The sequence below is a fragment of the Echeneis naucrates genome, chromosome 22, assembly GCF_900963305.1.
Source record: "Echeneis naucrates chromosome 22, fEcheNa1.1, whole genome shotgun sequence".
NCBI lineage: Eukaryota > Metazoa > Chordata > Actinopteri > Carangiformes > Echeneidae > Echeneis > Echeneis naucrates.
In genome coordinates this window covers 14,369,660-14,386,346 of record NC_042532.1, presented here as the reverse complement: position 1 = coordinate 14,386,346, position 16,687 = coordinate 14,369,660, and the positions used below count along the sequence as shown (strand labels likewise).

The window sequence follows — 16,687 nt, the reverse complement described above, 5'->3', positions numbered from 1 at the left end:
GATGCACTTCTAAAATGACAGTGCTTGTCAAACAGTCACTCAAAAACACTAGTATCATGATGCTGGCCGTATGACACAGATTCAGTGAGCGTGCACCGTACACAGATATTGGCTGACACACCCAAACGTGAACGCACACAGAGGCACACAAAATACACACTCGCACACGCATGTCTCACAATAAATGAATCTCACCGTGGCCCTGTTGACAACTAAGGTCACATTTTGATGTAAATTCTTGCTGGTTGTCTTCAGCTTGATCAGCATATTCCACCTCCTCAGTCATCTTGTCAATGGCATTCTGGCAAGGACAACTACCATGGGGCAAAGCTCTCGCCACCACATCCTGCAATAAAGCACCACAGGGAATACATCAGGCCAAACGCCCACCAAAGAGCGCACAGCCTTTTGCAAAGACAGACAAAACGCTGTATAATTAGCCAACCTTTTCAAATACCCCACCAAGCGGGCTGTGTTTGTCAGTCTTTCATGACAAGGGCCAAGGCGCACATAACTTCAAGGTGAATGAATATGAAAACAACATGCTAACATATTCGTGGCTCAGGCGAATAGGGAGTGGTGTTTTCTGATACTGTAGATTCAATCACGCTGGCTGTCATTCAAAACACATGACTGGATGGATGAGACACGTTTTGGATTTCACCACTTTTTTTTCTCTCTTTCTTTTTACTTATACCACACTCTGCTTATTCTTTAAATAACAAATCATTACCATTCTCTAAGGCACGCATATTACCTGCCAAATCCTGCTGGGGTGTCACACATTTAAATACATATTTCATGTTTCCTCACCACCCCCCCTCCACCTCACCAAGATTCATTCACCCCCCTCATCTGCTGTCAACTGCATTACACCATATGATAATCAAATTAATTATACTTCAGCCCCTCTCTCCTGGCCAGCATGAAAAATAGCTTGACTAGCATTAACGGAGGGCAAATGATGGTGGTCCATCCCCACCCCCTGAGCCCGGTGCAGTTTCCTCTAGTGCTGGTGTCACCACAGATCTGTCACCCTGACGAGAAGAGCTTCAGAAGGCTGAACCAGGGCAGGTTCTTCCCTGGTTGCCTGCATCCCTCCTCCCTTCCCCACCCCTAGACCCTAGATCTCCCTGCTCTTCCCCCAGAAACCTAGGAGGGGCTGTGGGAGCGTGTGTGTTTGTGCGATGGGGGCGCGAGCAGCAGTGTGGGGAGAGAAAAAAAAATTATTGCTGTAGGGAGTGAAGCTGTAGGGTCATGGAGGTTGTGGGATGGGGGTATGTTTTTTGTCCATTACAGTCCCAGCCCCCACCTAACAGACAGATATATACACACGCACACACAGAAGGCTGCAAACAAATACACACTCTCTTGCACGCATACAAATACAAAAGACATTACTGTGTGATGTGAAAAAAAAAAAAAAAACAAAACAAACACACAGGTCATACTTTTATCTCCAAGACATGTCGATCTACTTATGCTCTCAAGTTGATGCATCAAAAAATGTAAACACTTCTTGTCATCAGAAACACTTCGCTGGTGTCTTATTAATGTAACTAAATTTTCTGCTCATGTCAGGAACCTCACATGTTTCTAAGTGGCATCCTTCCAGTCTGTGAGGCCTCATTCAGCTCCTTCTAATAGACCAAAAGCCATTTCATAATGCCTCTCTACCACCCCTGCCTGTGTCCGCTAAGCCAGCTACCTGAATGCAAAGCGCCTTAATGTGAACAGACATGTTTATTAAGCTGGGCCTAGTTTCAGGCTGCAGTGAATATTGCAGACGTCAAAGTAGGCCATGTGAGGCTAGAGGAGAGAGTACAAGGGATAAAGGGAGAGGCTGAAAGCAAGAGAGTGTGAGGGAGAGATTGGCCCTCCGGAGGGTGAGCTGAACCCTGCCCTACAGTGCTGTGTTTCTCTCCTCGACAAAGTTGTCAGAGACCAAAGGGGTTTTGTTTTTGTATTTGTTTTTCCCTCAGAGTGGTTTTAAAGTATTCAACCCCTCAGCAACTCAAACTTTTGTTGTAAAATTATTGATTCAGCATTGAACAGCATTGATCACTTATTTGTGAAACAAGTTGTGCTCATGGATTCTTTCAGAAGTTTGACTCACACTGTCTTTGTTCTCAGTGTGCATCTTGGTGAAGCGCAAGTAGCCAACCGGAGCAAAGGCATCTGCTGCATGGATCACTGTCTCTGTTGCATCACTGCACAAACACACAAAAATGTCCATATTATCTTGGCAAAGAACAACTTACTAAAATTAATGCAGCCATATGATGTTCAAATACTTCATTTACTCACATAACAATCTTCTTTTTGAAGAGAGGACAATCAAGGGTGAAAGTTTCATATTCACCTCCTTCTCCACAAATATGGACACCATATTTCTGGGAGAGCTAATCAGTAAATAAAACAACTTCAGTTCACTTGGACTCCTGCATTTTGTTTCGATACAATAAAACAGATTGCATTTTTTCATTTTCACATTTTTATATTCTTATTATTAAGTTTATCTTACATATTTTGACATCAGTTTAAGAGGAAAATAGCAAAACCAATCACAGCACTGTGGTAAAATCATTAATCGTACATGAATGTGACAGGTGTGACTGTGGTTGTCTACGAGTAAATCACTGAAAGTGGTGCAATAAGAATATAATCAATCCGAAAGTAAAAGTTCAAGTAAAAGAAACAATAAGGTTTAATCAGGTTTTTGCTCCGAATTCTCGTCTTTCTGTATAATTAACTGCAGTATAAAGCTTTGAATTCAGGTGATGCTCTCTAACACTTTAGACAGCTTTGAACAGGTATCCTGCCTGTATTCAAATGATGCATTGAGAGTTTCAAAAGATGACAGAATATCCACCAGTCTGTGACCTGTTTCAGATAGGACTCCACGTCAGCCAGAGGTTTTCCTAAGTGCTTCTCTGGATCCAGGCCTGGTGTCCACATGGGAAGTATGTACGAAGACGGGAACACACCGTTCCACACAGATGCACGGATGGAAAGGAAGAGAGAAAGAGGTCTGATCAGCAACAGAGACCAGGGATTGAAGATGACAGGCCCTGGGTTTACGGGCAGTCGCACAAACACACACGTAAACCTGCACCCTGGATCTATTTGTTTGACTTTGCAAGTAGTGTACACAGATCTCTCTGGGTAAGGGCAACAGTTTTCAGTTGCTGGCCACAGACCCCCCACACCCCTCACCCATCGTCTCCCCATCTAGTTCCCTTTGAGAACATAAACTCTGGAAAGAGATCTTGTTTATTTACCTTTTCCCTCCCCTTCCCTTGAAATGGTGCATGGAAGTGAGTCACAGGCATGGGAGAGAAAAGAAGGAGGGGAAGAGAATGGTTGAGGAGAGCTTTGTATGCATAGCTAGTAGTGGTACACTCCTATAATACAAGCTGGCCCTCACTTCAAGGAGTCGTTTTTTGGATTTTCTTCATATAAGCAGGAGTAAAGGGTGTACTTAAATTGTGAACATGTTTTTCAGCATGTTGAGCTTAGGAGGGGTTTACTCCTTTGTGACACTAAATCTTGATTTTGTCTGCCAGACGCCTGGTCCTGATGGCACCGCAATGAACTCCATCTCACCCTGTAAACAATTCCTTTCACAAAGAGAGTGGAGCCAACATTTTCCTATTTTACATTCTTCTCTGTTCCAATAAAAAAAAAAAAAAAAAAACAACCAAGAGTGCCAGGTGCTTTCTACAAAGAACGGAACATTAATAACATTACAGGACACGATTGCAAAATGCTAATTTTTTGGCAATGCCAAACCATGTACTTATACAAGTGTCATTGAAGAGATCACTGGCCGTGGACCGCCTGATTCTTCAACATTTTCCATTTTCTCTTTCTGGCCGTGCCTTGTAGTTGATTGACATAATCACTAACAAGTTGCTGATGACCTAGAAAGAGTGATGTACAGTTTTGACAGTAATGCCATCACAATAAGATTTTTTTTTTTTTTTTTGCTGAATCGTCCCTAATAATTTCACAGAAATTCTAATTTAGCTCCTCTATTCTAGGACATCACATGGCCCTGTTCATCAGCACGTTCATGTGTTTAATTAAAGGAACGAAGTTAATCGTAATGTGTGAATCTCTCTTTTCTCATGGCCTGACAGCCTCAAAGGTTAATGTGTCATCGGTGGGCCCCCATGGGGTGCTGCGGAAGGGAGACGAGAGGGAAGAGCAGAGAAGACGGAAAGGAGAGACGTCGCTTCCCATCCCAAATTCATCTTAATCCCAGCTGTGTCTCTCCTCCAGGGCCCCAGCAGTCCAGCACTACAGGGGAGCGGCGAAGGGCCACAGTCGAGGCAGGGAGGGTGGAGGGAGTGAGGAGGGAGAGAATGAGCAGACCCTTATTCTCTTCCCAGGGGATCTGTGGTCTTAATTAGTGTGAGAATATCTAATCTCAACATCCTCTCATCTTAACCCTGCCACAAAGGTAATAAGGAGGGAGGAAAAAAAGCATTAAAATTCAATCCCATTTAAATATCCTCTTTAATTAGTCATGCCTTTTAACAAATTTTAATAATTGGCTCCAAATTGCTAAGGGGGTGCCACGTTTTTTAATATGTTCATTAACTTCCCTGCTCTTAAATTATATATGATACATGATTTCATATTTACAAGGAGGGAAGAGGGTGATGGAAATTCGGGAGGACAGGAGTGAGTGATAATATGACACAAAGATCGCATTAATGTGGAGGCATTTCTCCCAAGACCACTTGTATGAGTGTTTTCTTAATTGATGTTCCAGACTGACTTAAGGTTACTGGAACCATTTGGAAATGAGGATAGGTGGAATGAGCTTTCACTTGTACAATACATGGTTTGAGAAGTCTTTGAGTAGCCACTGGTGTGAGCCTTCAGCAATATAACACCACTCATTTACATGATCTTCACATCTCTGTCTCCTCTGAACCTGTTTTACAACTTGACCTAAACCCAATTACCTAACCTCATTATGCCACATTAAACCCAAATAAGCCAACTAGAAGCCGCCATTAGTCTGCCACCAGAGACAGCAAGACCGCTCTTTGGAGAGAGAGGAGCTTCCCTAAGAGAGACTGAGAGGAATGGCTCTCCTTTAAAAGGGCTTTTTACCTCGTATTATCCCATAAAACTCCAATTAAATTCACTGAACTTTAAAACCAGGGAGTCCAGTAATGAGAGAAAGCATTTTTTAAAAAACCATGTCGACATTACAGAGTTAAAATTAGAGAGGAATAAAAAGTTTACCACGAAACCAGAAGCCATTTAGTCAATTGCATTAGTTTTTATACAAAGGTTTGAAAATCAAGAAATACAGACCTGAATTGAATTTTAGCCACAACATCACATTAAAAGACACAATACATGTAAAACATATAGCAGAGTTTTCAATAGCAAATGAAGTCTGGAAAAAGGCTTTGATTATGCTTAAAAGTCACTTTTTAAATTTCATTCTTGGAGCAAACGGTAAAGCTCTCAGAGAAAACAATACATATTCTCCCAGTGAACTCGACAGAAAATACCACTCTCATGTTAACCCTTAAAGAGGTCAATAGCAATTATTTAGAGGGCAAACTTGTGCACTAATTCTTCATAAAAAAAAAAAGGAATTGACAGGAAGCATGGCCGCATATTAATAGCACTGTTGCCTCACAACAAGAAGGTTGCGGGTTCAGTTCCCGGGCCCTTTCTGTACAGTTTGCATGTTCTCCCCGTGCTTGCATGGGTTTCTTCCGTGTACTCTGGTTTCCTCCCACCATCAAAAAACTACCATGCTCAAGTTAATCTAAATTGTCCGTAGCTCTGAGTGTGAGTGGTTGTTCCTCTCTGTCTCTGTGTTGGCCCTGTGATGGACTGGTGACCTGTCCAGGGTGTATTGCCCTCGCCCAATGTCGGCTGGGATTGGTTCCAGCACCCCTTGCGACCCAGAAACGGATGAGCAGTAGAAGATGAACGAATGAATGAATCATGATTGCCCTCTTCCCACCTTGAACACCTTGATTATTGTAAACCCAAAGCAGTGAGTTACCCATTTAATCGAAACTACTTGTGATTTTGCTTACTGAGTCTAATGCTAAATTAAAAGCCACGAGATTGTAGATACTGTCTGATCCGAGCTGAGTGCAGTATCGCAGACATCCGCAGGTTGTCTTAAAATCTGGCGTGCCGGCTGACAGCTCAGCTTTAATCCCTGCCTTCAGAGAGAAAAGGCAGAGAAAATTGGATTCATGATGTGTAACATTCTAGCCTTAAATGGATGAAATAAGCATCTCCTCCCTCGTAGGTGAGCTGCATCAGCCTTGAAACAACGCTCTCAAAGATTCCTGCCAAAAGAATGGCTGTTCACTATCACCTAATCTTCACGAGAGCGAGAGAGAGAGAGAGATACAGAGCAGAGAGGAAAAAAGAACGGGAAGGAGGCGGTACCGTACATTGGACGATAAGATTAAGGTTATATGTGAAATTTGTCAGGTTCTTATCTGAATTTCAGTGTCTGTGAACAGAATAATAGGCTGCATGAATCGTGCAGCGATCACATCAAGATGAATCTTTTCAGTCTAACAAATCAAATGGGAGAAACTTGCATCCATGTTGGGCTGGACAAGATTAACATTTATTTATTTATTTATCAAAAAAAACTAACTGGGAAACTACAAATAAAAAAGCCTAATGTGTTGTGTTTTAGAACAATTGTTAACTATCATGCTTAAACTACTGATGGCTACCTCATCAAATACATCAGTTTTAATGGATTCAGCAAGAAAAGGATGAGTGGTTAACAGGGCTAAATGTCCAGGGACTTTATGAGGTCTCATTTTGTGGACATTTTATTGTTGTAGGATAGAAAAACATTAATTTAAATATTTAACATTAGGGTTAGGAGCAATGAATGATTTAAAATGCTAACCCTGTAATGGCCTCCATGTTGCATGATTTCTTCCCCCATCTCTCAGTCCTCCCCCAACTCTCATTCAAATGCCTACAAATATTTAAAATTCGAAGGACAATCAGGGACAGCAGACCTCCACCAAGGCCAATGTCAAAACAACACAGACCAGACTTCAGAGAGAAAAATTCAAATTCATAGCAAATGACTGAGCCCTGCCACAGAATGCAAAGGCTGTAGTGCCATTTGTGCAACCGTTCTGACATATAAAGTGACCCAGGTGAAAATATTTTTACCTCTAATGGGGATGTGAAAAATATATAAACTATGGTAAAGGGACATTTTCTCAAAGATAGCAATTAATGGTTTCATTCACATTCAAGTTGAAATCACCACTCTATTAATCAATTCTTTGACAGGCATAAATTTAATTGGCCTTTTTTAAATTACCCTGTAATCTTTTAAATCATTTTTAAAGTGACAGCTTTGCCACCATGAAGACTGACTTCTATCTGTATGCTATGTGAAAGTAATCTAACTATATCTTGGTTTGGAGAAAAAAAAAAAAATCAAGAAAATCTGATCATTAAAAATGTAATCTGGCTATTTTTATAAAGCAAAACATTTGTTATAAATCCATTTGACTGAAAAGCTGAATTGAGATTTTCTTTACTAACCTTGCTGTACCATGCCTACATTTCTTTTCTACAAGTTTCTGAACTGACTGAGCAGAAAATAGGTGAGCTTCACCATTGGGAGCAGGCTAAACATAATGACCTTACTGATGCGTAAAAGGTCATTTGGCCTTGACGATTCCTACATTCATTGCCTTCCACAATAAAACAGTGGTCATTAAAAATTCTATAATATTTTTAAATTTTAATTGTCCTTATATAAATATATATGCTATGTTCTTAAGTGGGTGAGGTGACACAAATTTGCCTCTTCAAAGAACAGAGGCTATGTTAGTGTGCGGGGTGAAAGATCATGCAGTGATAAAAGGTTTTCTGGCAGACAGAACCTTGATTTCACATATGCCAATTATCTCTGGAGCTGAGGACCAATTAACTGCTGAACCTGTGCTCCAAAATACACCCTCCCTAATCAATCAATTAGCTAATTACATTAATATTTCATTTTAGCTTGTGGAATTGCCAATTATCACAGTTAGTTCAAGAGATATTGCATTATAAGGTGACAGCTCTTCAACAAAATATGCATTTCCTCTTTCAGAGAAATGTTTTTTTGCTAATTAGAAGCTTTTTGTGACATTCATAGGCTTAGATTTAGACGGTTCAACTTATTTCATGCAATTTGGCAACTTCAAAGACTAAAATCTTCTTTCTTTGGTGGTTTTAGTCTGCCATCAGCACGCAAATGAACACTTCCAGGGAATTCACTTAGAGGATCATCCTGCATTTGGACAGCTGTCTTTTCACTACAGGGATTTGTCTTCAAGGAATATATCCTCCCTTAAGAAGGAAAGTTTTTTTTTATCTCCTTATCCATTCACAGCTAATTTCCACCTGTCGTTCTGAGCACCTCATGAAGGAATATTAATCTTGAATGACCTTCTATTCACAGCTCACCAAAGCCCATTTCATATTACCACAGAATATCATAAGCTGTTTGACTGTCAGTTCAGATGCCGACTTAACCTTTGCCCTGTGAAAGTTGTATTTTTTTCCTCCTCATGAGGTCTGCGCAAGTAAATCCCTCCAAATCTCTTTCTTATGCACACAAACACCAAGGGCCACCAGGTATGTCCTGCTGTCACCCAATCTCCCATAAACAGCACACCTCACTGCTCAGAACTGATTCCACCAAAGCTGCAATTATATGAGTGCTGCCTAAAACGCCTTGGGCACTTGCACTGCTATTCAATTCTCTCCTTTCTAATTACCACTGCCTTGGGACAGGTGAGGAGTCATGGCTGATAAGATCTTTTCTTTTTACCTGTAGCCAAAACACCCATGCACACATACTCACACAAACATCTACAGAGAGGAGGCAAAGATATACACTCAAAGACACCCGAGGTGATTTTCCTTTCTAATTATAATCTTCAAAAAAATGCTGAGAATTTGCTTTTAGTCAAGGTTGTATTAAGACTAGAAATCTTGACATAGGTGTCTGAGCTACAGGGTGACTGAGGTCATAAAAGATATGGCCTTTTCTCGACAAATGCATGATTGGCATTATAATTGATAAATAAATATTAAATTTAGCCTCAGATCTTACCTGCTTACAGGTGGAAATAAAAATTGATTTATCCTAGTAAAAAATAATTATTGCGCCACATAAGACAAAAAAAAAAAATCCTGGCAAATACGGATTCTGTCATAATTTCTGCTCTGATGGGCATGTGACATGTTATACTGTTTATTACCAAAAAAGTACTTAAACGTGAAGCCATTAAAAATGACTGATGGACTCAGAAAATAAAGTAGCTAAGATAAATGGCTTGCCAAGTGCATTTCACGACAGGTTATTTGAGCAGTGTTGAGAGAGATGCAGAATATCCTGAACGCACTGTTCAGCTCTGCCGGTCATCAGTCAGGCGTGGACCCCTTTTCAATTGATCGCTACCAAAGGTGACAACAAGCACTTAACACCGCATAAACAATGTCTACATGATGATCTATTGGCATGAGTGGTTCAAGAGTAAAAAGAGCCATTTGTTGCCGTAATTATCATTTTTCACTGGCACCGTCAAAGGAGATCTGGCTGCACTGTCAAGTAGATACAGGTAGGGATCTTAACATCATGTACCAAAGAAAAGAAAAAGAAAACTTTTTTTTTTTACTCTCTCCTGTTATGCAGTAATCTGATCTTCCTGTCCTCAGGCTCCAAAACAGGCAGACAGAGAGCAGGCGACACCACATTAACCTCTTTTCTCAGTGATGAAGCAGTAGAAAAACGTAAATGAGAGATACCAGATTTTAATCTTCGCTTCATGGACCATGGATTCTGAGCTATGCATAAGTAGAGAATGCAGCATTTCTCACACACAATGGCGACATGTGTCGCTTATTGACAGGTTGCATTAATGTGCAGGGTAATCACCTGTGATTATTTCTCAACTGCCAACCCTCCCTCCTCCCTCCCACCCACCTACCCAATATCACTGTGCACCCTCACACCGCCTCCCTCTGTGCTTCTTATCTTTTCATATTGTTCTCTACTTCAAAACCTTTGCCGCTGGCACAAGTCTCAACACCGCTGCTAAGCCACAGATTAATGATTAGGGCATTACTCTGCTTGTCTCTCTTTTTTCTCTCTAGTTCCACCTCCCTCTTGCCTCCTCCTGTCCCCCACTTATCCAAAGTCTGTCCCTTCAATCTAAGCAACAGAAACAAGTTAAACAACATAGCGCTTTCATGAGAAAGTGAAAGAGAGTAAAAAGTTTCAATAGAAAGATGGGGACATCAGACTCATTACCAGCTGCCTGATACACAAAAGAGGGACACACAAACTCACCAAAGGCAGCTACTTTGATGAGGATAGCATGGAGGTCAGATGATATCATCTCAGAGAGCAGGGACTCTTGGTCTCGCCGCCACAAGTAGGCCAGGGGCTGCAAACCTAGCCGCAAACATCTGGGGAACCCAGTGTAAAAAAAAAAAAAAAAGAAAAAGAGAGCAATAGGTTGTAGAAACAGAAGGAGAGGCAAAGTGGTTCATATTGAATATTCCACAAACTCCACAAGAACTTCAAAGCCAAAAAGGTTGGGCATTTGCAGGAAGGCTGCCAACCTGATAGGCCCACAGCACATGTTCCCACCTGCCACCACTACCAGTGGCTTCATTCAAGAAACAGACAGAAAAAAAACAAAAACAAAACTTGTCTGTCTCAGAGACTCACATGAAACTCACACACAACCACAGCAGGTAAATGGAGCCAAAATGTCTGTACACAAATGTCTACTTCTCAAGAAATGTCTAAGATGTTTATGTGTATGCATCTTGTGTGCATAAGAGGAAACAATAGCTGACTGAGAGGAGGATTTGCTAATAAGAAGAGAGCTTTTGTGCTGCAAAGTGTCCAGTCGATGCAAGTTTATGGGGAGACATGAGAACAAAAAGACATGAGCAGAAAAAGAAAAACAATTATGGAAGAAAATAAAACAATAGAAAGTCCAAAAAAAAACGTGTGTATCTGTGCCACAAGGGAACCATACAAAAAATACACTTTTCCTTAGGGGGTTAAAAAAAAAAAAAAAAAAAAACGCGTGCCAATTACAAAACAGTAATCAATTTCATTCCTTTTCTGGAAATCATTGTTCCATAAAAACAGAGCCACACCATAAAAATCAAAGCTAGTCTAAATAAAATGGCATAAACAAAACTCAGTGTGTATGCATGTGTGTGTGCACTATGTGTTTAAACAAAACTTAGTCCAAGTTTGGAACACACAGCAACTGCAGAGGATGCACTCTTTTCCTTCAGCAGACCACAGAGCGTGCGAGTTCAGAGGCCTGTGCACGGCGGGTGTGTGCACACTGTGGATAGAAAGTACCTTGTCGAGCATGAATGCACGTGTTTGACTTACACATTTTCCACACGGACCCTCTGGTAATCGGAGAGAATGGCCCCTACAGACACTGCATCGACACCCTCCTTTTCCTGTCGGGACAAAAACACGGAGCAAAGATTTTTGGCCTGTTCCATTATACAGTATGTGCAGTGTGATGTCACTGTCCCACTGGGCCAAATACTCCTTTCTCAACCTACAATGCTAACCCAAAGTGTTATCTGAACAAAACCACACAAACACATGCTAAAATATACACAGACAAACTGAAACAGACGAAGAAAGCAGATTCCTGGCAGTTCTTCCTTTCACTGAACCGCAGTCCTGTGGGGATGTTTACACTCTGGTCATATCAAGGCCTTTATGGTCCAGCCCATATCCCCTGGAGGTTTGTGTACATGGCTTTGTGAGTGACTGAGAGTGTTTATGTGAGTGTGTGACTGGAGGCCCCAGCACCACCAAATGCAGTTCCTGGACCTTATCGGCAGTCTTGTGTGATTCAGGGATGAGTGCGTCTGGCCTAGCTTCCATCCTCCCCACTCCCAGCTGGAAGATGGAATGCAGTGACAACTTGAAGTATCAGTGGAGATTTGTGTCTGTGAGTGGCATATATCTTTAATAATGCTGAGGGGTAATCTAATTACTTTTCATATCATATTCATGTTTCAGAAATGGTGAGACTACTATGCACTCGAGAGATACTGACACAGCCTTGAGATGTGCTCAATCTTCTCTCACCAACACAGACTTGATCAAGAGTGACACGCACAAACAAACATATGTGTGCAAGCAAGAAGTGCATGCTCACCCACATACCCCTTCTTCTCAATGTCTGTGGCCCTCCCCTACAGACACACACCTGCAGATTCATTAGAACATTACATGGGCTGTAATTACAATGAGAGTCAAGGGTAGAAGCAGTGGAGGGATGCACAAGTCTCCAGTAAATTACCTTGTAGCCATTATCAATTTCCCTGGCTACTGGTCCTTAAGATAACCCCCACCCCTCCTTCTCCCTGTGGTCCCTTCCTGCAATTTTTCTCTGCCTGATAAACATGCTGATTAAAGCGAACAGCGTGTAAACCTTTGATACTTTCCTAAATGAAATCCATGCCCGGCCTGGGGCCTGATGCCGAGATGCGACTCACAGTGCTAAGCACACACACAGGCGCACATGCGCTCACAACACCACATAGGCGTGCCAGCTAATCAGATAAAGGGTGTGATCACTGTGTGTACGACTGGGTGCATGTATGTGTGTGGTGTTTACTCTGCAGCACAGGATGTGAGGTATAAAGGCGAAGCTGAACACGCTGAGGAAAATACCCAGCTGGAATTTAACTCTTTGACCTAAAGTTAAACACCAAGAGATCTTATGAACTTGGGATTGAGTACTCAAATTTAAATATCTTTCTCACATGCCCAAAACTGGAATATATACTATAGTCAATTCTGCTGCCCAATGACAGTAATTAAGTCAGACTGATAACATTTCAGCCCAGCACAGACCCAAGGGGGCTGCAGGCAGTGTCATGTAATTCTAGGTAAGCCTCGGGGCCAGCACTCTATTCTAATACAATGATAACCTTTTCCCTAAATACAGTTGTCACATCCTAAAGAGGCAAATTAGGAGGTACAGTGTGGGATAAGCAGAGACAGAGAGAAAAGAAGTGAGATAGAAATGAGAGCGTTGAAGGAGTGCACTATATCAACACCAATTTGGTCCCTTGCCTTTAAACTTGACAGGACTAAACTTAGCCTGACAAAATCAGAGGGCATCAGAGTAATGGCAGGAAAACCTTCCTCCTCTTGTGTTTTTGTCTCTGTCTCCCTCAGTCTGGTTTCTCTTTGGAGGTACTTGGGCATGTGAGGTTCATTTCAGTCTCAGCCAATTAAAGAGCTTCTCCTCTCGCCGACTCTGATTACATGACACGATGCAGCTTTAAAATACCCAGTCACGCTCCACATTCATGATAACGCAAGACAAATTTCTCACACATCCTTTTGTTTTCAGTAGAGGCTCTAGCTAAGAGACTTTTTGGCAACAACCTTTAGAAAATGGTTATTTTTGGATACAGCAGCCAATTCTAGAGATTTTACAACTTCTAGACATACTTTCTAATCCTCTGTTAGGAAAGATAGAATAAATTACTGAGAAGCAGGCATATATGTATATATAAATCTGAATTGACAGACATTATGGGAATTCTTCCATGTGTATTCATGATGCCATAAAAAATACAAACTTTGATTTTATGGTAGCTGAAAAATTTATCAAAATGGTTTATAGTGGGAACACCTGACAAAGCGACAAGGTAGCTTATGAAGCACAGTATAATAATAAATAATAATAAAATCTTTATGAGCGCTATCTGGCTAAACGATGTTTTCATGACATTAGATGTGGGATGTGAGTAAGAAGCTAATATAATGATAAATTAAGGTAGAGGTCACCAGGACTCCTGCGACCCACAAACCACTTTTCTTTCTTCATGACTGCTGGCACAAGATCCGAGGAAAAAGCTCCCTTTCTGCCCTGATTCCATGTCGCTTTCCTTTTTTTCAACCTTTAATGACCCTAGTTCATTAAAGGAAGCTTCACCTGATCCAGCACCTGAGGCCCTGTATTAACTCATGCCCAGAGCAGGGACTAATTCTAACGTGGTGTTGTGCAACAGTGCAACTCCATTGTAGCCCCACATGAGGCAGACTAAACAAAGGCCTGCCCTGGCTTCCCCTTGTCCTCTCCGGCGGGCAGAAAAGCTATTAATGAGGATCTATGGCCCAGAGCAATGGAAGCCTCAGTCCCTCCAGCCATGTCCATCAGGGTACTTAGCCCCATGCAGTCATTAACTTCTGTTACTAATTGTCAAATTCATTAAACTAATCCTTCCCCCACATCCGGATGTCTCCCGTGGAAATGGATGGAGAGGGCTGAGTTATTAAGATGTCAGCTGTGGGGAAGATTAAGGCCAGCAGACACGCTCTACAAAGAAACGATACGGCCATTAAACTCTATATCAAGGTAGTGTGCATGATATACTTTGTAATTATATATGAATTCATCTTAGTAACAGAGTTAAAGAGTGGTTCAAATATATTCACAGTCACAGACATGCCTTTGGTCAGGATATGTGTCTGCCCAAAAGACACACACAACAGTTATAAAGCAAAGAATTGGGCTTGAAAATGCAGCTCTTTTATCAGCTCTCAGGCTGAAAAGATACTTACGCATGCCACACATTCAGTCTGGGTAATATTCAACAGTCAAAGCCATTAACAGCATTCAAGGCAATTAGAAAGCCATAAAATATTAAAAATTAAATATTCATATTCATATGGAATACATCAGAACAGTCATTAGCTCTCTCTCAATGGCTGTCACAATGAGATCTTAATTATACACCCTAACAACACAAAGCACCATTTTTGCAAAATGGTGGGTTTCCAAAATGCCTGCTTCAACCTTTTCTGACAACAGAGCTGGCAGATCTTGACTATTACAGACACAAGGCCACATATTTCCATTAAAAATTCCCCTTTTTATTGAGTGCAAAGTGGTTGGCATGTATTTTCTCTTCTGCTGCAGCCTCCTGTACGTTTTGTGCTTGTGTGTTATGGCAGGGAGGTGAGAAAGATGACATGGTCGAGAAATTAATTTAAGTGGTTTGAATGACAGTTCGCTCAAGGACATGGAGGTTGTACCGTCATGTCAACAACACTTCTTACCCCACAACCTCCTAACCCTTCCTCCTTCTCTCCTCATCATCCCTCCTTTCCAGGATCCATCAAATAAGGGACTTGACACGACATGGTTTTAATGTTCCCTCCATTAGATCAGCTCTGGGCCTGTTGTAATGTAATGGGATTGTTCTCCCCTGTTTCTTTACGTGGCAGGAACATGGAGGCGGCGTTGGACCTTGTTGTAACAGCAAAAGTAGATGTGGTTCAGAGGACGGGGGCTGGCTAGGGTCAAGTGATTGTGTTTAATGTAATGCGAACATAGTCCTGGGGCATGTTGGGCTGTCCTGACAACTCACACATGCCAAACTGACAGGAAGCTTAGCGTGAGCTTAGTAGGAGGAGACACTTCTTATTTGTTTTAAATCAGCATTCTCATTATCATTCAGTATAGACAGTTGTACTCCAAGGTGACTCCCGGAGATGGTGAAGGAGTAACAGGATATGGAATCAGTGTATACAAGGTACAAGATACAAACCAATGATACAGTTAGAGCTTTGTATATATATACTGAGATTAAAATACAATGTACAATGTCAGAGCCATAAAAAAATTTAAGCATCAAATGGACACAGGTTTAGCGAACATCTTTGTAAAACAAACACTGGTCAAAACCTTTTCATAAAGGCTTTCAGAGGCATTCCCCTCAGTAGATTGGTGGGGCTGTCTGTTTGAAGCAGCTGTTGAAAGACTGGCTCTTCCTTTGTGCTTGGGGATGAGCAGGCGGGATGACTCACCACGTGTCAGTCTTCAACCATGCAGAGTGGTGGAAAAAGAAAAACAAACTACTCACAAAGCCATCTGCTCATAAGCCTAAATGTCCTGACCAGTTCCAGAGATGATGCAGCTCAGAGTTACAATAAGGGAAGGAGAGGAAGCAGACTATGGAGGAAAGTATTGTCCTCCACTGAGACCACAATGCAGGTGTGACCAGTCAACAGAGGATGTGACATTGGACATTGTCTCATCGACATGATGAGTGAACAACACTCATCAAGCCAGAGAAATGTGACAAGTGACGGGCTCATCTGCAAAGAATGAAAAAGATGCTGGAGATTTTATCCATAAAGGTACTAGTGTAGCTTTTCATGCCTGAGCTTTTATTTGTACAGTTTCCTTGCCTGAAGTTTGCACACCCACACACGCACACACTCTTTAGTCTTGGATAGTGATTCATTTACAATGACAGAGCTGTTTTCAGCGATAGAGCCTGAGCATAAATATGCCATGCTGCACAGCTGGAAAATGTAGAAATTCATCAGGGTTAAAATGTAGAGAGATTAACGTTTCACGAGTTTCCTCTCAGATATATATGGTTACGTAAACACAGGCCCAGCCAGTCGTCAGGCAGGGAGGGAGAGGGCCTTGGCCAAAGCAAGCACAAAGCCCTAGTTTCAGCAGCCCAAGGACAAGGAGGCTTTCCATATCAACATGCATGGAAAACTAAATGTTGGGAAGAAGCGGGGAGAAATAAGGTCATTTATCGATGCACTGTGTGTCCATGAATACTT

General features: G+C 41.6%; 1 protein-coding gene across 1 annotated transcript in view; it reads right to left on the bottom strand.

Annotated features, from left to right (window-relative positions):
- Positions 1–16,687, bottom strand: part of dph6 (diphthamine biosynthesis 6) — a 54,015-nt gene that overhangs the window by 28,367 nt on the left and 8,961 nt on the right. The window contains exons 4-9 of the mRNA XM_029494007.1: positions 11,453–11,526; positions 10,382–10,500; positions 2,884–2,945; positions 2,308–2,402; positions 2,117–2,210; positions 196–346 (exon numbers count right to left, since the gene is read on the bottom strand). Of these exons, the coding sequence (XP_029349867.1) occupies positions 196–346; positions 2,117–2,210; positions 2,308–2,402; positions 2,884–2,945; positions 10,382–10,500; positions 11,453–11,526 (595 nt within the window). The remainder of the gene's footprint in view (positions 1–195; positions 347–2,116; positions 2,211–2,307; positions 2,403–2,883; positions 2,946–10,381; positions 10,501–11,452; positions 11,527–16,687) is intronic.